Raw genomic sequence first — 21,877 nt, 5'->3', positions numbered from 1 at the left:
TAGGGAATCATTTGTGATGGTGAACACTTACCTATGACACTATTACAACCATGAAAATTATGCAGAAGTTTTCCAGGCATGAAGACAGTTCATAGTTTTCTAAAGTATAACATTCACTTATGCAGTCTTCCTCCGAATGGAGCAATAACTGCTACAGATACCACTTTTGTTTAAGTAACATGCTGCCACAGTATAAGGTGCAATTTACTCTTGAGAGAAAGTGTTTTGGAACAGAGGCATCATCTGAGATTTGTAATTAGTTATACCTCTAAAAATGAAAACTAAATAAAACAGCATGTACAAAAAAAAAAAAATCATCCTCAAAATGAAAGAGCATAGAAGGAGAAAAACTGAAAAAATAGTGAACATTTTATCACAATGGCAAGATTTTTTTTTATCTCAGATCTTTGTAGTGTCAGTATTACACAGGTATTACAATAACATAAAATATACATTGTAAAAATTATAATGGACTGTACAGTTTTGAATATTCAAAAGTCTGTTTACAGGCAAAGTATACATGAAAGTAAAGCCATACCTGAGATTTACACATTACAAAATGCCGCACAGTGATGCATAGAGTAAGTAACAAAACGTATTCTACAACATACAGTAGATTGTACATTTCACAGACAAGGACATACATAAAACATTTGTAGAGCAGATTATCACATTCTCTGTCACCAATATTTTAATGCACTTTGAACTATATTGTGAAGTATCATTATCGATACTTGTCAAAGGCTTTAAAAATAGATTTTAGTGTGCAGTGCCATTCAGACAGAAGTGAAAAAAATTGGCAGTCAAAATGGAGAAATATAAAAGGAGTTGAGAAACAGAATATATGGTCATATCACTTCAGGCTCTGTCTTACTGAGAGCACATGCAGTATCAAAGGTAGAACCCTTTCTATTATAAATTCATCCTTAAAACTAAATTACTCTTGTTGGTTTTCATTATTATCATCATCGTCTTCATAATTAATATTATCAATATCATTATCAATTATCAGTCTAAAACATTTTCTCAACATGTGCATTTTACACAAGCGGTGATTTTCAGGTCACAGATTCATTACTATTGCCTTTCAGAAGTATCCCAAAACTGAGCGCTACACTGTTAGTGTATTATTTCTGAGTTACTGAGTAATGCATAAAAGTCAGCACCAAAGACACGGTTAACTCATTTTACCTAATGGTTAACAGCATTCAAAAAACAAATCCTGCAAGAAGTATTTACTAAAACATTTGGATCCATTAGATGTTTTGTGATGTTTGTGTTACATTCTGTGATCACAATATTTGTACAGAATATTTCGATGTGATTCTCATAATTGGGCAGACTATGAAGAAGGTGAAACTGAATGAGTTTGTTATAACACAGCTTCTTCTCCAAGGAAGACGTCTGCTCACAGCCACAGCTTTTCTACATTAACAACCTTGTAATTTCAAAATAAGGCTCATGCTGTAATCTACAAATGATCCACTGGCTCAAAAACTTCTTTCATGAAACTCTTAGTTATAATAAAAACAATGCACTTTTTTAAACTGGGCATATTTTATAACAGTTATCATAGAAAATATCACAGTATAGCCCTTTCAAACAAATGAAAATGCTTCCTCATTCACTATCTTATTATTAAATTTTTTGAATTTCCACTCTCACCACCTTTCAGCTTTACACAAGTTATGGGATAGTTCAACAACTATGAATTTTTTTAACACTATAAATTTAAGCACTTCTACTCCGACATACACTTTTAACAACAGCTGTGTCAGCTTACAGAAAAAAAAAAGTTGAGATTCATGTGCAAACCACATACTTCACAACTACACTGTGAAGTTTCCTATTGTACTCAATTGTAAACCACCATAACATCTCCAGCAACCTGAATACAGCATTCGGCTAAGATTTCAAGCAATGAGTGTTGATATGTAGCTGTCTCATGAACATTTTTCTCATACTGTGTTGGTCTATTATACATCATGCACAATGTGTGTGTCAAATTATGCTAGACCCAATAAGCAAGGCTCTCCACTTCTACAGCAGCAAATACAAATATCTATGTATATAACCTGCTGCAAACTTTTCATAACTGCAAATGGCAGTGCTGTCTACTTCATGGCACCAAACAGTAGGAAACAAACACACTAATGCTAGCAGTGAAGCTATGTGGCTCATCCGGTAACAAGTGGCACTTCAGATCTTTACAAGACAGATTATTTCTACATTGCTGTCTCACCAATGCTAAATATCACAAAACACAATGAAGATTCTTTAGAGTTATGTTATGAGCCGTGGTGAGTGTAGACCTTCCACCTGTTTGTCAATTGGCGGGCAATGACTGGTATTGGGAGGACCCCAGTCGTGCAACCCACTTGAATTGGCCAGTCTGTGCGTTAGTCGATGGGCAATTGAGAAACCTCCACTTCCTTCCAGTTGTGTCAGCACAATTATTACCTGTCTGTATTAAAAACAGAAGCATAAATTTTAATACACCCACACATACTCTGATGGAAATATCAACATTTAACCAAGCCACAACTAATTTATCAACAATAATCAACAGTGAAGTAGGGTTTTGTGGTGTGTGTGTGTGTGTGTGTGTGTGTGTGTGTGTGTGTGTGTGTGTGTGTGTGTGTGTGTGTGTGCGCGCGCGCGCGCGCGCGCGCTTGTGTGCGGCCGTGGGCACATGAGAGAGAGAGAGAGAGCACATACTGTGCACATGTGAGCTGGATGTTCAGGGATGCTACTTGAAAAATAAATATTTACAGAATGCCATAGTTCATTGCCCATAGTCTAATATAAACACAACATTGCTAAAGAAAAATGGCGCTACTTCATCCCCACTACTGTAAAACACATTGCTCCTACAGAACAAGTGCTCATACATCTTAAAGTATGCATTTCAGAGTCCATGTTTACTAGACATTTTGCTTCAAATGATCATTCTTGTCATACCACTGAATATTAACCAATCGTCCTTGGATACCATGTGTGGCAGAGATTGAATTTATTTCATCTAGAGAAATACATAGTCAAAGACGATGAATATGAAGGTTCCATGTTTAGAAGGTCCATCAACAGTAGTTACCCAGAAAGAAAAAGATGTAAATCCAGAGAAGACAAAATCCTCCAGCTGCCTTACAACAGAAATTCCTTTCTCTGGATCTCGTCTCTCCTTTCACAGTGATCTTCATATTTCCAGTGTCCGCCAGTCCCTACCCCTTACAAGCCTGGTACTACAGAAACAAATATCTACAGGATCCCAGAATCACCTCCGCTCTACCACGTAGATGAGGTTACTGTGCAGTACCAACTACCTGCACCACATTTCCCAAATTGAAATCCTAGAAGAGCACTCCAGACACTACTTCCATAAGTTATCAAATTTATTTACACTCCACTCCAACATAGAGAACCCATATACCCATCAGAACCTATCCTAATACCAGTGAACCCACTACACAGACCTCATTGTACCCAAACCCTGGCTTACTGACCTTTTCCATTTACCACATTCTCCAAAACTCCTTCCTAACATTCCACCAAACCACAAACCTCAACAAATCCAAAACAATGTTGTCAACATATCCATGACAAAAATAAATCCTACAGAAGTTTCAGTCCTATCTGTCCAAAGAAATCACCCTCAGCTCCCACCCAAGTGCAACAATATTATGAAAAGGATAGTTGTTACTCACCATATAAAGGAGATGCTGAGTTGCAAACAGGCACAACAAAAGGACTGTCAAAAGGGAGCTTTTGGCCAACAAGAAATGGTCAAAACACACACACACACACACACACACACACACACACACACACACACACAAATGCGGCTCACACACACATGACAACAGTCTCTGGTCACTGCGGCCAGACTGCGAGTAGCAGCACATGATGGGAGAGGCAACTGAGTGGAGGGGGTAAGGAGGAAGCTGGGGCAGGGAGGAGGAGGAATAGCAGGGTAGCGGTGGAGGATAATAAAGGGCTGCTTGTGCAAGTGTACAGAGACGAGAAGACAGAGGGTAGGACAGCTATTGTGCAATCAAGAGGTTAGACAGAGGGCGGGAAGGGGGGGGGGGGGGGTAGTGGAAAAGAAGAGAACTAGAAAGACTGTGGGTATGTTGGTTGTATAGAGAGCTGTGTATTGCATGAATGGGAACAGGGAAGGGGCTAATGATTAACAACAATGACTAACAAAGGTTGAGCGACAAGGGTTATGGGAATGAACAGTAGTGTATATCCACCTCTAAGATGGCTACATCAGTACTGCCATCCTTGGCATGGCTCTCACACCTGCAGTGATGAGCGGTATACAAAGGGTCTCATAAAGACCTTCACAAAACCATAATTAGCCTCCCAACCTTGTAAAAATCAGATCTCCTATGCCCTATCTCTGCAGCCACCCACAACCTCCGAAACTCCCACCGTCCGGTCACACAGGAGCATTCCACTCATGACTCAGTACCACCCAGGACTGGAGCAACTGAATCACGTTCTCTGCCGGGGTTTAGACTACCTCTTGTCATGCCCCAAAATGAGAAATGTCCTACCCACCATCCTTCCCACCGCCCACCGAACCTACACAACATCTTTGTATATCCCTACCCAACGCCAGCGCCACAGAAGGACAGAAGCCCCACTTGGGTGCTGAAGCGAACTCTCCCAGCACAGCGCACGCGCCAACACGTCCGCACAGCTGCGATACAAACCACCAGCGAGAACCGCTGGGGCGACCGAGCAGCAGACGGCGTCGCGGCGCCGAGCGCCGGGCGGCGGCGCATCCTCAACGCACACAGTCCTCAATCGGACCAGCACACTGCAGATGTCCACACAACACCTGTTCCCAACCCCTTACTTTAAGGCTCATATCCCTGTAATAGACTCATATGCATGACCTGTCTCATACATTCTCTTACCACCACCTACTCCAGTCCAGTCACAAGCATCACCTATCCCATCAAAGGCAGCATTACCTGTGAAACCAGTCATATGATCTATAAGCTAAGCTGTAACCACTATGCTGCATTCTACGTGGGCATGACAACAAACAAGCTGTCTTTCCACATGAATGGCCACCGACAAACTGTGACAAGGAACAGCTGGACAACCCAATTGCTGAGCATACTACCCAACATGATGTTCTTCATTTTAATGACTGCTTCACAGCCTGTGCCATATGGATCCTTCCCACCAACACCAGCTTTTCTGGACTGCGCAGATGGGAACTCTCCCTGCCATGTATCCTACATTCCTGCAACCCTCCTGGCCTCAACCTTCATTAGTCATTGTCCTTACCCATCAGCCCCTTCCCTGTTCCCATCTCAGCACTACAAGTAGAAGTGGGCCAAACAGTTGTTTTGGAGTAACCATGTTCACGGTTATGGTTATTTGTTTTTAGAACCATTATTTTTAATGGCTATAAATAAGTGTCATTTATTTTTCACTACCAGATATCCCAGATGGGTTTACAGTTAAATAACGAAGTAGGTGGAATCCATCAGTTTAGTTATCAGTATAATTATAACTGTGAGTAGAGCAAGGCGGCAGGATTGTCGTATGAATTGTGCCACAACCTTAGCTAATTAACTGCCAGATACATTTCAGTTGATGTTTGGATGGTTATTGGTGTTTCATGTTATATATATGTAGGTTATCAATCACTGTTAGAAATATTATCCTCGCAGCTGCAACAGAAAGTATGCAGAACTTCGCCACAGCATTGTATAAGTGCTTTTTTTAAGTATGAACTAATATGTACACAGAATATTGTAGGGAAAATTCGAAGCTTAATTTCTTGTGCTGTTCACTTAACATAATAAGTGTACGGCCTTGTAATACAACACAAAAATATATGCAACATGATAGATTCGTTTACTCTTGTGTGAGATAGCGCATTTGAGGAAAGAGTGAGTATGATACTCCAAGTTTTATGTGAGATTTGTAAAACTGCTAGATTTCTTCAGCTACAGTGAGGGTCTTAATTTTTTGGTGGGAGAATGACTGTTTACATTTCTCCAAGCCTTCAGTTTCTTGTGTATCTCGTATGTTTGGCATTGTTGTATGCAGAATTCCAGTGGATAATTGGTTGTGTTAACCTCTTAAGGTTAATTTAAGTGCCTTAGAAACCATTACGATACTTTTTTTCTCTGTTGATCTAATCATTCTTTTGGTATCCAGATTGTCAGAGTTTGAATTAAAAGTATGGTACTGATGTGAGGGGGATATGGATTTGCATTAAGTTTTCAGAAATTTTCCAATAACAAAATTTCCTATCCAGAGGAACACATCACCTGAGATTCCATCCCCCCCCCCCCCCCCCCCCCCCCATATGTAGCAATAATAAACACTTCATCTGTCAATGCAACCTGATTATTTTGACTTTTCTTTTTACAATTTAATATCATGACAGTTAAACTGCCTGAATATGTAACAGACTAATTCATGAATGAGACAGATGAGCAATAAAAATGAAGGGTTAAGTTTTGCATATAACAGAACCTCAACATTGCAACGAGTGTACCTGACAAAGTATTTTGTTGTTGCTTAACATAATAGAAAATGAACTGACTTTAGCTCTTTACAAACAAAAAGCATATATTGTTCAAAAGTTCATATAGTATGCACAAGCAGTAGTAGACCCTAAATAAGTACGTATATACTTTTATTTAAATACCACTGACAAAGTATCTGACCTGATTATTTTTGTAAGCAAACATGTATTCATTCCTAATATGCCTCCTTTAAATGGTTAATGTGCCAGACATGTGTCTGAAGTGTAAATGTTCAACTGTAAAATTTTCTTGTATAAAATTGAATTGCTCAATACTATGTAGGAAATGTTTCAAAGTCAATAGCTGAAATCTAATTACATTAAAAAAAAGCCCATTTGCAACGGATGTGTATAAACTGAGAAAACTCATTCTTCTCTTAGTAAAGCCACAAAGCTAAGTTTCACCAAATTACACAAGGTTTTTTTTTTTTTTTTTTTTTTGTACTCAAGTTGATAAGATACACTTTAATGAGATTGATCTGATACAACACTGGCACTTTTGCATCTTAATGATGCCACCAACCATTAGGGACATGGTATACTTTGAGAAGGTACTCAACTATTTTCCATCTTTAGATCACCAGATCACCTACAATACTCGAAATATTTCAGTAAGCATAAAACCTCTAAAAAATATAAACATGTTGCATACTCTTTACAACATTTCATAGCTTTCCATGTATACTATTATTGCTAGTACCACTACCCTAATAGCAACAACACAAAGAAAAACAAGAACACAAAATGAAAGTCAATACCCTGTAATGCAACCAAAGTCCGCAAAGATACTGACACCTGTTCTGGAACTACAAGATACAAGAAATGGAGAAAATAGAATCCCGTTATCTGTCAATTCTCTGCAACTCCCGTAGAAGTACAAAAATATTTTGTTCACTCCAGTAACTATCCTCTCTGGAAATATCACCAGGTTCTACAACCTTTAACCTGAGCCAGAAAACACAGTTATCAACTTTCAGATTACCTGTAGTGGTAGTCGGTAACTGCCAGAGAACAAGAACTGTGTGCAAATACTATAAATGCCAGAGAAAAATACCAACCACAGACAGTTGTTTCCATAATCACGTGAATTCCTTATAGTAACTATTTGTATTACCTGCCCAAACTAAATTGACAAACAGAGCAGTGACTCAAGGGAATGACCGTACATGTCCAATGCCTTTACGGTCACTTCTATTCAGCCACTGCTCAGACATTGACATTTAATTGTGTGTGCTGAAAGTAGTGAGGGCACAAAATAGTACACAGTTCTATCAACAGATGGCACACAGTCTCTCAGTTATTTCCATTACCTATAGAACAACTTCCAGATGGTCTATCCCTCTCTATTGTAGCCAGATCTTAGATGAGTTGACGCAAAAGCATAGTATGATCTTTGGTAAACAGATGTTGTGAGACACTGTTGGCAGTGATTGAAATAACTGCTAGTATCAGATGAGGCAGTTATCACAGCAGCTGCTACTTCTCAATAGCTGCTTATTTCTATGAGTTACATTATTTTTTGCTACCTCTACTACACAGCCCTCTATCCCACCAACACACCCACAGTGTTTTTACTTCTCCCACGATGCCCCCCCCCCCCTCCACCATCTAACCTCCCAGTTGCACCTAGCTGCCCTACCCTCTCTCCACCTCATCACTGCACGCTCTCACAAGCAGTAATTTTACCAACCCCCACACCTATCCTGCTATCCCTCCCCCTCCCTACCCAAGGCTTCTCCTTACCTCCACCACTTAGTTGCCTCTCCCATCATGCACTACTGCTCGCAGTCTGATGTCAGCAACCAGAGACTGTTGTGTGTGTGTGTGTGGTGTGTGTGTGTGTGTGTGTGTGTGAGTTGCCTTTCCAAATTCATGCTTCCATACAACCATAACAACCCCCTCCACACCTAACAATCCTCTGGTCGCCTTCCAGGAATTCCCAACTTCTAACCTGGCCTCACTATCCTTCCCAAGAACACAAACATCTTCATTAGTTATTCACAACGCCAAGACAGTCACTGATTTAATAATTCTCCCTGCAGAGAAAAGTGCCACCACTGTTGTAATGAATCACACTGACTATCTGACTGAAGGCTTCCACCAACTGTTTAATTCCTCCACCTACAAGCTCTACCATAATTATCCCATCCCAGAAGTCCAACATAATCTCCAATCTCTACTCAAATCTTTAGGCCAATGCAGAATCACTACGTTGAATCCATAACCATCCTCACACCAATGACCCCCCACACACCCACCTTCTTCATACTTCCCAAAATCTATAAACCCAGTCATCTTGGATGACCTATTACTGTACTCCCACTGACAGGGTCTTTGCTCTAGTCTACCACTCTAATGACCTCATTGTTGTCAGGATGTTAAAACACTAAACTCTTGTCTAACAACACCTACAGCCAACTGCCCACAGCCTAATCTCTCATATATCAAAGATACAAACCACTTCCTCTCACAACACTCAAGCATCCCCGAACTGTTTAGCACCTAGGTCCTCACTTGTTATTGTTGATGTCACCTCCCTATATACCAACACCCATCATGCTTTTGCCTTGCTACTACCAAACACTACCTCTGCCACTGTCCCTCCAACTCTAAGCCCACTACCTGATTCCTTATGTGCCTTTTTCATTATATCTCCATTCACAATTACTTCTCCTTTGAGAAGAAGATACACAAAAAATTCCATGACGCAGCCAAGTATCATGGCACCCTCCTATGCCAATCTGTTTATGGGCCATCTAGAGGAGACCTTCACAGCCTCCCAAAACTCTGGTTCAGGTTCATTGATGATTCTTCATGATCTGGCTCCAGGGCCAAGAAGTCCTAGTCTCATTTCTTCTCAACCTCAATACTCTCTCCTTCATTCACTTCACCTGGTCCTCCTCAACCCACCGTGGCACCTTCCAGAACATTGACCTCCACCTCTCTAATGGCTCCATCTGTACATCTGTTCATATCAAGCCCACTAACCATTAATAGTACTTGCATTCTGACAGCTGTCATACCTTCAACACCAAAAAGAAGCTCCCAGAAGTGTGGCCACTCGTGGATGGCACATTTGTAACGATGAGAATTTCTGAGCCCAGTATGCTGAAGATCTCACACAGGCCACCAACGATAGGCACTATCCACCAAACCTAGTCTGCAAACAGAGCCCCCCCCCCCCCCCCCAAGCCCTCCCCCCCCCCCCCACCCCAGTGCTGCATAGGGGCATTTACTTCATCACCCCAATATAATCCCAGATTGAAGCAACTGAACCATTTCCTTTCCCAATGTTTTGACTATCTATCATCGAGCCCAGAAATAAGGGACATCCTACCTACAATCCTTCCCATCCTGAAACTGCATTCCACCACTCACCTGACCTACACAACATCCTGATCCGTCCCACTGCCTCAGCGGCCGTATCACTGTGGAAGACCCAGATATAAGACCTGCCCAGCTCACCAACCCAGCACAACCTACTTCAGTCCTAGTGTCACGGGCTTATCTCATCCCATCAGAGGCACGACCAGCTGAGTTCACAATCTGTGGCATCAGGATCCTCCCCCAGCAGCAGCTTTTCTGAACTACACAGATGAGAGTTATCCTTGTAGTTTCCCATGTAGTTCTTTTCATTCAGAATATCTATGACATTACTGTTATTTATACAAATATGCACATGATAGATGATCCAGAAATTTTTAACATTGAAAGTTTGAGCAAAACTGCTAGATATCAACTGCAATTTGCATGACAATGATTATCAATGTACTGTTCAAACTGTTTATTTATTTACTGAAAAGTGTGCATTAAAAGACTCACTTTTCTGCCTTCGATACACAAACAAAAATGGGTATATGAAAGAAAAGTGTAAGTCTCATATCTGTGAGTATGATGTGTGTGCACCTTCAAAGCTTATCTCTAAAAGAGAAGTGAATAACCTGGCAGATCATACAAGGTTAATAGGAACATGTGAACTGCTATATTCCAAAGTTGCTATCTTCCAAATGGAATTGTCTAGTAATGTTATCTATAATCAATTTTCAATCATTACTTGACTTGTTACATTGCCTTAAAATTTCCCCTACATGTAGCCAACTCAATGACATCATCTACACTAGTGTGCCAATGATGAACACTGCAGTGTTTCTCTCTCTCAAAACACATCACGTCTTACGGAAAGATGTAGGTAATGATCATGGAACCTGGCAACTGCACTTCCTACTTTCTTATATCAGCCACTTTCACACTTTCTAAATTCACATCTTAGAGACTGCAGTGCCTTTTGCTTAACTTACCTGTGCAATGGAGGAACAGAGTCAACAGTACGAAGCTCTCCTCTTGTTGAGACCACGTTGTAGCTCTCCTGACAGTCACACTTCACATGGATCCATTTTATTCTCATGACGATTTTCCACCATCACAACCAATCCTGCCCAACCTTTTGTGAGATAGTATGCAGTCATTCCTTCACGGCCCTGGAAATTCAACATTGAAATAATATTAAATAATCCATGATAAATTTAATTTTACATTTGCGTGGTGTTAGGTTTGTTTAATACTTGGCAGTTACTCATTGTTACTCACATAGTGCTACTGGGAAGCTCAACTGTGCACCTGAAGTGTTATATCTCACATGCCTTGTTACTGTTTATATGTTTGTTCTCTCTATCTGTGAGGAAGAAATTTTATTTTCTTCTTCTTTTGGAAAAGCTACTTAGCAGTAGAGGCCCAAAAAAATATGTTTATATCAGAAATATACCATAATAGAATGCAATATTACAAACAGACTGCTCAATTATCTTCTGAAGATTTGAATATTTGGTATGTTCTCTGTGCTACTCATCCTATTATAATGCATCAAGTGATGTCACAAATTTGGCAATAAAGGTACAAAACAGTCAGTAAATGAACTTCGCATTTTCTTCTACTATATTTATTGTAGTTTATTGTATATTTCTCTTTATAATAATTACCAGTTTCATTCAAATTTTGAAAATTTTCAGATCAAATGTAGGTGTAGAGCCATCTGCCAGTTTCATGTGCTGTGTACAGCCTCCATAAGTCACAAGTGGCTCAACTGTTAATGGGCCAATACTGTTGCTCAGTAAAAAATGGAATTTAAAAGAGTGTGTGCATTGTATGTCAGAGAAAACATCCCAAAGCAATTCCTACATAACATGCAGCCTGGAAAAACTAGTGTGGATACCACACAAATAAAGGGGGGGGGGTGGGGGGGGGGGGGGAGCAGCAAGAAGATGAATGGTATCAAATAAACTTTCAAAATCAAAATGAACACATTTGTAGAATGACAATATCAAGTTTCTAGTAGAATTTTGCATAGTTATAATATAACTACTGGTAGCATATGCGATAATAATGTCCAATAGACCATTGTTAACTGGCCTCTGTCTGTAGAGTAGCTTTCCTAATACTCCTATCCAGTTATGGTAACTGTGTGTTGTCAAAAAACAATGGATTTTATAATTTCTAGACTTTATCGTAATAAATACAGAATAATTCAGTACATGCAAGCTCCTGAGGAAACTTCTCCAGTAAAGATGAAAAGTAAGGCTGTTAACATAACCATGGTGCAATTATGTTTAAACCTTTTAAGTGGATTTATTTAAAGAACTAATTATCTCAAAAGCTCTCCATAAGCTTATTTGTATATGAAATATGGTCTTAACCTTTCCATGAAAATATAACCATACATTTATTGCAATATAAAAAAAGGAAAAAATTGAGAAAGAGGCTGTTAGGAAGCAGTCGTTCTTATGCACCACACCATAAAGGTGTGGGGTAGTAAAATAATACATGAATACAAATAAAGTGGGTTAGGAAGAAGGGAGATATGATTTAGTGAAAATGTAATACCTTCATATGGTGGCGAACAAATGATTCTCATGAACATACTTTAGAATCTTGCTTATCCTCCTTCTTATGTTTTAGAATAAATTCGAAGATTTAACTGTGGTAGCACATGTTTGAAACAATGCAAAGTCATAGTAGTTGCAGTATAAATGTCAACACTAATTGCACATATTTGTATTTTGATGACACATACAGACAAGAAGAAAATTGCAAAACGATAAGATTCAATGAGAATTATATAATATATTAAACTCTCTCTCTCTCTCTCTCTCTCTCTCTCTCTCTCTCACCTCTCTCTCTCTCTCTCTCTCTCTCTCTCACTCTCTCTCTCTCTCTCTCTCACACACACACACACACAAAAATACCTGAAATACCTGTATGGCCACATTTTTCCAGCTGAATACATAACGACAAGCCAGGACTGCAATTTAATAGGTAGACTGGTGTGAGGAGTAGTGCGGGGTAGAATGGATGAAAAAAGAAAAGAAATGGGGAGTGGGAGAGAGCTCGGGAAGAGTAGATGATAATTTGGAGGGGGGCAGGAGGTGTATGAGGTAGGAATGTGGGAGGAAGGAGCAGCAGGTGCACGGGATAGGAATGTGACCCACAGTCACCATAACTACTGAGTTCACGTAGTGCATGATGTGCTTAAGTAATCGAACCGGGTATGTTGTCCTCGATGGTGAGTGTTCATTGGAGGTGAGGGTATCATCTCCCAGGGAAGTGTGGTGGGTCCACTGTTGTTTTCTATCTACATAAATGATCTTTTGGATAGGGTGGATAGCAATGTGCGGCTGTTTGCTGATGATGCTGTGGTGTACGGGAAGGTGTCGTCGTCGAGCGACTGTAGGAGGATACAAGATGACTTGGACAGGATTTGTGATTGGTGTAAAGAATTGCAGCTAACTCTAAATATAGATAAATGTAAATTAATGCAGATGAATAGGAAAAAGAATTCCGTAATGTTTGAATACTCCATTAGTAGTGTAGCGCTTGACACAAGTCACGTCGATTAAATATTTGGGCATAACATTGTAGAGCGATATGAAGTGGGACAAGCATGTAATGGCAGTTGTGGGGAAGGCGGATAGTCGTCTTCGGTTCATTGGTAGAATTTTGGGAAGATGTGGTTCATCTGTAAAGGAGACCGCTTATAAAACACTAATACGACCTATTCTTGAGTACTGCTCAAGTGTTTGGGATCCCTATCAGGTCGGATTGAGGGAGGACATAGAAGTAATTCAGAGGCAGGCTGCTAGATTTGTTACTGGTAGGTTTGATCATCACGCGAGTGTTACGGAAATGCTTCAGGTACTCGGGTGGGAGTCTCTGGAGGAAAGGAGGCGATCTTTTCATGAATCACTACTGAGGAAATTTAGAGAACCAGCATTTGAGGCTGACTACAGTACAATTTTACTGCCGCCAACTTATATTTCGCAGAAAGACCACAAAGGTAAGATAAGAGAGATTAGGGCTCGTACAGAGGCATATAGGCAGTCATTTTTCCCCTCGTTCTGTTTGGGAGTGAAACAGGGAGAGAAGATGCTAGTTGTGGTACGAGGTACCCTCCGCCATGCACCGTATGGTGGATTGCGGAGTATGTGTGTAGATGTAGATGTCTTAAGGGAATGGATTAGGAGGGGTTGACAGAACAGAGGAAGAGGAGATAGTGGAGATGAGGGCATGGGTCCAGTCAGTTATTAAAGACTGAGGCCAGCAGGGTTATGGGAATTGATGATTTATTGCAAGGTATAACTCCAGTCTATGTAGTTCAGAAAAGCTGCTGCTGGGAGAAAGAATCCAGATGACATGAGTTGTGAAGCAGCCATTGAAATCAAACACATTGGGCTCAGCTGCATGTTCCATCACTGGGTGGTCAACCCTGTTTTTGGCCACAGTTTGGCAATGGCCATTCATTCAGGTGGACAATTGGTTGGTGGTCATGCCCGCATAAAATGCTGTACAGAAATTTCAGCAGAGCTGATGTATGACATGGATGATTTCAATGGCGGGCCTGCCTCTGATGAGATAAGATAAGCTTTTGCAGGGACTGAAGTAGAATATACTGGGTGGATGAATCACACAGGTCTTTCACCTGTGTCTTCCAGAGAAATATGAAACAAGTGGCAACGTGTTGGGACTGTCTGCCTCCTCTTTAGGAAGAGTAGGAAAGATTGTGGGCACAATTCAATACTTATTCAAAGCCCTAGTGAAGGACATAGTTTAGTTGCTACAGTCCAGGATATCATTGGGCGATGAGCAACACCCTCCTTAGTAGCTGGTTCTTGGGGTTGGTGGGAGGATTAAGGGTGTGGGGATTTGACATGGGAAATCTCATTGTGGAGTAGATTGGGTGGACAGTGCCTGTCTGCAAAGGTCTGTGTGAGATCTTCAGCACACTGAGGATAGGAATTCTCATCACTGCAGATGTGCCATTCTCAGGTAGCTAGACAATGTAGCGCTTTTTTTTTTATTTATTTATTTTATCCGTAAAGGATGACAGCTCTAAAAATACAGGAACTGTTGATGGAAGTACATATGGAGCCATCAGAGAGGTGAAAGGCAAGGTCCAGGAATCTGGAACTTTAGGCCGAGGAGGACCAGGTGAAGTGAATCAGAGCCTATTGAAGCTTTGAAGGAATGAGGAAATGAGGGCAGGTTGTCTTGACCCTGGGTCCAGATCATGATGATACCATCAACGAATTTGAACCAGACAATGGGTGTAGCATTTTGGAAGGCTAGGAAGGTGTCATATAGGTGACCTATAAACAGATTAGCATAGGAAAGACTCATGTAGGTGCCAAGGCTGTACCATGGATTTGTTTATACAAGGTGTTTGACTGTTACAGATACAAGAAAGGAGCAGGTAGAGTACAACGAAAAAATCAAATAATCTTAACAAAAATCCAGAAACCAGTGATTTTGCTGGTACAAGTGCAGTCATGACAGTGTTACAACACTGTTAATGTCTAAGGCTCCGCTGATGTTGCAGTTTTTTTGCTAGCACCTTGCTGTCAATTAATTGAGTACATTACTTTCATTGGTGTGAAGGAAAGAATGACCTTGAATTGACCAATCATAGCTAAAGTTTCATGCCGTGCTGGCAATACACAGAGAGCAAGGCTGCAGCTAAAGGCAGCCTTATCTTCCAGGTACCAGTTCCTACAGTGAATAGCAAATGCATCTGAAGTGGTTGCCCTGGCTTCACAGATATTTTCAAATGAAGAAATGACTGACATTCACTTCCTGTACGGACTTGCTAATGGCAATGTACACTGGAAGCAGCATGATTTTATCACGAAGCATATCCTCGACTTAGACAGCCAGACAGCAGAATATTTGCTAGGTCCCATAAGCACCTGCACATGAGACTGTTTCATTTCAGCCCAACATGCAACAAGCAGATAGACCAGCAAGGGTGTCGACACTACAAATGTATGAGTTTATATTGCAACAGGTAGACACAATGCCAGGCACAAGTACAAGAAGGATTGCTGCATTAGAACATGTTTCATCCTCTACCACATGGCAAGTATTAGGTGAGGGATGGCTGTGCCTGTGTCAAGTGTAAAGCATGCTCGACATGGCACACTGGATTTTCCATTTTGGGTTGTCTTCTGCCAATGGAGATCCTTATAAAATGTAGCAATGATTCACAGTTCCTCATGGGCAACAAAGCATGCTTTACACAAGGCATACTATGATCATCCACAACACACACTTTCGGGTTTACGAGAACCCCCACTGAGATGGCACATCAGCAGAGACTTTCCATTAATGTTAGGCAGTGCCATGATGATCAGTTGATACCGCCACATTTCCTATCTGTCTGACTTGTATGTACCTTCATTTCCTGCAGCACAAGCTAATCAACTACTTGGATGATTTTCTTTTTGGTGAAAGGAATCATATGTGGTACATGCATGATGGTGCATTGGTACACCTTCATCTAGCTGTCTGGGATAAAATCGCACAAGTGTATTTCTTGCAGCTTAGCAATACCATGGCTTCAAGATCCCCTGACTTGAACCCACTTTTTTTGTGATATTTAAAGTCAACGGTGTATTCCAGTCATGTTGATAGTGTCAGTGAAATCAGAGAATGCATAGTGTATGGTTGTCAATGTTTTCAGAACCTTTTTTGAACTGGATGGGCATCGATGAGGAGACGTACTGAAGTCTGCCTTCACATGAATGGTGGTCATGTGGAACACTTGTTGCAATATGTTTGTCTTCAAGTACATATCTGCAGTACGGATCTTTGGGGACTCTTTTAAACAGCATTCATGTACTCAGCCATAAAATGTCCTATTGGCGCACCCATTGGTTTCTGGATCTATGTTTATTTGTATTATTTGTTTGTTTAATAGTCCTCTACTCATCCATCTTATTTTTAACTATAATAGTGTAACAACCTATATATCTTCTGCTAAAAGGAGAAGTATATATGGGTGAGAGTGTAATTAGTTAAATATATATATAAGACATCTGGACACAGGGCCAAGACAGCCTGTCCTAATTCCTCCATAGCCTCAACACCTCTGTCTTTTGCTTCATTTGGTCCTCCCCTGCCCAACCTGCAACCTTACTGGAAGTTGACCTCCAAATCTCTGATGGCTCCATCTGTACTTATGTTCATACCAAACCCATTAACTATTAACAACTCATGCATTTTACAGTTGTCATCCCCTCCACACCAAAAAATAACTCCAATATACTCTGACCATATGTGGGCAGCACATCTGTAGTGATAAGCATTCCAGAGCCCAGTATGCTAAAGGTATCACACAGACAGGCGCCATCCAACAAACCTAGTCCACAAACAGATTTCCTGTGTCATATTCTCATTATTCTAATACCCTTCCTCTCAAGAACAAGATGCAAAGAAGCATGCCCCTTTTAACCCAATACATCCCAGACTGGAACAACTGAACCATACCCTTCATCAAAGCTTTGACTATTAAAACTGTGTGCCCGACCGAGACTCGAACTCGTGCCGAGTTCGAGTCTCGGTCGGGCACACAGTTTTAATCTGCCAGGAAGTTTCATATCAGCGCACACTCCGCTGCAAAGTGAAAATCTCATTCTGGAAAGCTTTGACTATCTTCACCAAGTCCAGAAATGAAGGACATCATGCACACAGTTCTCCCTAAGAGGTATTCTACTGTCCACCCAACTTAAACATTATCCTGGTCCATCCCTATGCCACACACACTCCCATCTTCTTGCCACATGCATGATATTCCCACGGAAGACCCGGGTGCAACACCTGTCTGAATCACCCACCCAGCATTTCCAAATCCAGTCCCATCACATGCTTATTGTATCCCATGAAAGGCACAGGTGCATGAAAGGCACAGGTGCCTTTGAAAACAGTCCAGTCATGTACCAGCTTTGCTGCAATTTCTGCATAGCATTTGATGCGGCCACGACTGCCAACCAACTATACACCTAAATGAATGGCCACCTTGTATGTTTTCATTTAGTAGTTTAATATGGAGTAATGTTCAGGGGTAACACCACCTTAAGAAAGAAAGTTTTCACTGCACAAAAATGTGCTGTAAGAATAATATGCGGTGCCCATCCACAATCATCTTGTAGATGTCCGTTTAAGCAGTTGGGCTTTCTGACACTGCTTCACACTAAATTTATTCCCTCATGAAGTTTGTTGCAAATAATCCACTACAGTTCAAAAGGAACAATGATGTACACAATTACAATACCAGAAGGAAAAATAACATTCATTACTCCACATTAAAGTTGTCTTTAGCACAAAAAGGGATGCACAATGCTGCAAACAAATTTTGGTCACTTAGCCAGTGATAAAAAGTCTTACAAAAAGCAAAGTAAAATTTGAAAACAAACAGAGGAAGTTTCTCCTTGACAATTCCTTCTGTTCCGTAGAAGAATTTATATTCCTGTAATGTGTAAAAGGTGGTGGATGGGAACTGTAAACTCACATCTGTATCTCATAAAAAAAAGAACCTTGGAAATGTTCAGTAACCATATGTACAAATTAATTTGTGATGTGAATGATGTAAAATGACTCATTTCATATCATTACAATCTATCATGCAAAATGAGCCATGGAACATGTAACTAACTAACTAACTTCCAAACTGTGGCTAAGAGTAGACTTGATCACTCAGTGACAAAACACACTACCGAGCACAGTATGCTTGTTTCCAATGGCTGCTACATGACTCCGAAACTTTACTCCAGCATCATCTATTCTGAACTACATAGATAGGTGTGTAATCTTCCTCACCTCAATCTCCACAAACCCTCTGAAACCACACCTTCATTCCCAAAGTTTTCTCTACCTCTGTTCTGTCACACCCACCTAATCCACTACACCCCGTCACCAGTTGCAAACTCACCAGTTGCAGTGTTTGTGGGTTGCATTCCTAACCCACACACCTGCTGCTTCTCCCTTCTGCATTCCTATCTTGTACACCTGCTGCCTCCCTCTGAACCATCATCCTGCTCCTGCTCCCCGTTTCTTTTCTGTCTTCACTCACTCTACCCCATACCACCCCTCACACCCTTGTACCTCACAAACTGTAGTCCCCACATTCTGTATTCAACTGGCACAATTTAGAGAGAGAGAGAGAGAGAGAGAGAGAGAGAGAGAGAGAGAGAGTGTGTGTGTGTGTGTGTGTGTGTGTGTGTGTACTCATGCTCTAAAAAGGATTCATCCAAAAGCTGCCATAGTTTTTAGTCTGGTTTATGTTCCTGTCAATGACTCACAGCCTCTACTAGTTGTTACTTTTACTCCTAAATTGTTTAAATTCTGCAAGAATTTTTCACACCCTCTTAACAATGAATCAGTGATGGATCTAAAGTTTACTTTGTTCTCTTGGAGATGACATGTAATTTACTACTTTTGCTGTTCTGTGGTACAGCTCACTAGAATGTAATATTGCTCAGAAATTTACACTACATAATTCTACAAATCTAGATTGGATTTTTTGGAGGGGGAGGCAAGGCACATATGAATATAATTCCACAAGACTCAGCATAAGTCTGCTGCTGTTCATAATGTACATAATTGACCTTAGCAGTATTTCTCCTTAGAATAACAATCCATTTTTAAAAACATTTGACAACACGGGAAAGTGTAAATAATGTGTTTAAAAAGTTGTTACACAGTTTTCTGCAATTCCTCTCTCCCTTCATTGACAATAAGAACATGCAGCACCTACAACTGTGTACACTAAAGGTTACAACAACAAAGAACTAAGTTAAAGCATACAAAGAGTTGGTGTGTAAGGCAAAATAACAACAAATTTTCGATTTACATAATGATAAGGTTGAAACTGAATAATTTACATGTTTTAGAACTTCTTCAATGGCTCAGTTAAGCACTTTTGCACTTTGTGTCATTTTAGGCCTCAGAGAGAAACAAATCATTATGTAAACATACTTTGTTTATTATAAAATTATGAGACAGATGATTATGATGACAGTCAAACAACTAACATCATATCATAAATTTCTGGCCAGTACTAAACTTCAGAAGATGTAATTTCAGTCCCCCCCTCATCCTCACACTAGGTAGGTTTCTCTCTTCTGGGATTCTTAGTGACCTCTTCCTTTCTAAGCTTCCCAACCCCCACCCCCCCCACCCCACCCCTCTCTCTCTCTCTCTCTCTCTCTCTCTCTCTCTCTCTCTCTCTCTCTCACACACACACACACACACACACACATCCCAAGAAAGGAACTATTTGTTCTGAAAACTATGATAGTATGTGTACCATCTGAAAAGGTTTACAGGTTGTTGCAAGATAGGCTGTGCTGAGAAATAATTTTTAAGAAAGAAATTCGATATGTTGCATCTTTTCCAAATTAGTTAGTACTGAAGTTAGCCAATCAGGTTGTTGCACGTGTAAATTCAAGCTGATGGCCAGAGACAATGACACTAAACATGTTATGCATTTGGTTTCCTAAAACTGAACAAGAGAGTAATTCAAAAATTGTGCATGGGACGGTAGTAAGGATCAAACCCAAGCCAAATGATGAGCTGCCTCGTGCATTATCATTTACGCTATGAGAACAACTGACACTAATTGTACCTGGCAGGCTACTTACATTTGTGTATGCAAAGGTCTGAATGGCTGACTTAAATGCTAATTAGCTTAGAAACAGTGCAATGTATCAAATTTTTTCTTAACAATTCTCTCTCAACACAAACTGCCGAACAACACACTTACAAGATTTTCAGACTGTTTCTGACCGCCCTGTACATATCTATCGACTATTGAAATGTCTCCTCCTGCAGGTAATTACTAGTCATAAATTTGGTCTGTAATATTACAGTTTTCTCAAGTGAGTTTTTCCTTGATGTAATGTACTTTGCTTACTTTCATTCACAGTAATGTCATCTGGAATTTACCTTGTGATAACTATCATTTAACACAGAATGTTTTCATTCTCCAGAAGCATGTCACAACAATATTATGTTGTGCTCACCAATCATCATCTTAGACACACCTATTTAAGCAATTAGTTCTCTTAATTACAGCATCACAGCACATCTCTCCTGAAATTTGTTCTAAAGAATACATTATTTCTTCAAAGGGATAATGAAATCCATAATTCCACTACTAGAAGGAAAAATTATCTTCATTAAAATATCTTTAGCTCAGACAGGACCAAGAAATACTGCTATCAAAATATTGCATCACTCACTTGATGATACAAGATGTGTGAAAATTGCACAGCTGAATTAGAAAAACAGCTAAACAAAGTTCCTTATAGGCAACACCTCCTACTTGAAAGAAGCATTTTCAATTAGAAATTTGTCATTTATTCAGTACTGAAGTGTTACTTATGTACTTCTGTCATAAAATTAAATATTATTTTCTGTTGTGTGAACTAATATTCAAATGGTCAACATGCAAACACATTGAAATACAAATTAAGTTAATAACCTGGAAACTGACTTGTTCCATGTTTCTATGATTCACCGTGCAAGTGACTTGTGGGACATGTAACTAACTATAGTCAGAAACTAGAATTTAAATCACAAAATTTCATCAAATGTGATGAAATATCATATTAAACAACTGAGTACATACCTCATGCCTCTGACCCTTTGAAAGAGTTAAGCTTATTATAGCATCTGCAAGTACATAAGCTGGTGGTGAAATCTGCTCCACTAATAAACGTTTTGAGCTGTGGATTGCCAATACATACTCTGGATAATTTGCAGGATCATTTATACCTAAAAATAAGAGGTAAGGGAACTTATAAATAAAACCATTATCTATTAAATTACTAGCAATAAAAATTTTGTGGAATTACATGATAAAATTTGTTCATAAGATAATATTGTACTTTAAAATCTGATTACAGTGTGTGACATAAAACGTGAGAATGGTGTAACTAAATGACGGGGGAGGGGGGGGGGGGGGGAGCACCCGCACGTATGCACGCGCTCGCA

At 40.1% G+C, this 21,877-nt stretch overlaps 1 protein-coding gene across 1 annotated transcript in view; it reads right to left on the bottom strand.

The window, feature by feature from the left end:
• Positions 1-387: 387 nt before the first annotated feature.
• Positions 388-21,877, bottom strand: part of LOC124623025 (calpain-D-like) — a 517,886-nt gene continuing 496,396 nt past the window's right edge. The window contains 4 exon segments of the mRNA XM_047148816.1: positions 388-2,464; positions 10,858-10,955; positions 10,957-11,037; positions 21,513-21,658. Of these exon segments, the coding sequence (XP_047004772.1) occupies positions 2,284-2,464; positions 10,858-10,955; positions 10,957-11,037; positions 21,513-21,658 (506 nt within the window). The 3' untranslated portion in view covers positions 388-2,283.

This window comes from Schistocerca americana, chromosome 7 (genome assembly GCF_021461395.2).
Source record: "Schistocerca americana isolate TAMUIC-IGC-003095 chromosome 7, iqSchAmer2.1, whole genome shotgun sequence".
Classification (NCBI taxonomy): domain Eukaryota; kingdom Metazoa; phylum Arthropoda; class Insecta; order Orthoptera; family Acrididae; genus Schistocerca; species Schistocerca americana.
Note: the sequence above shows the minus strand (reverse complement) of the source record. Positions and strands in the feature narration are given on the sequence as shown.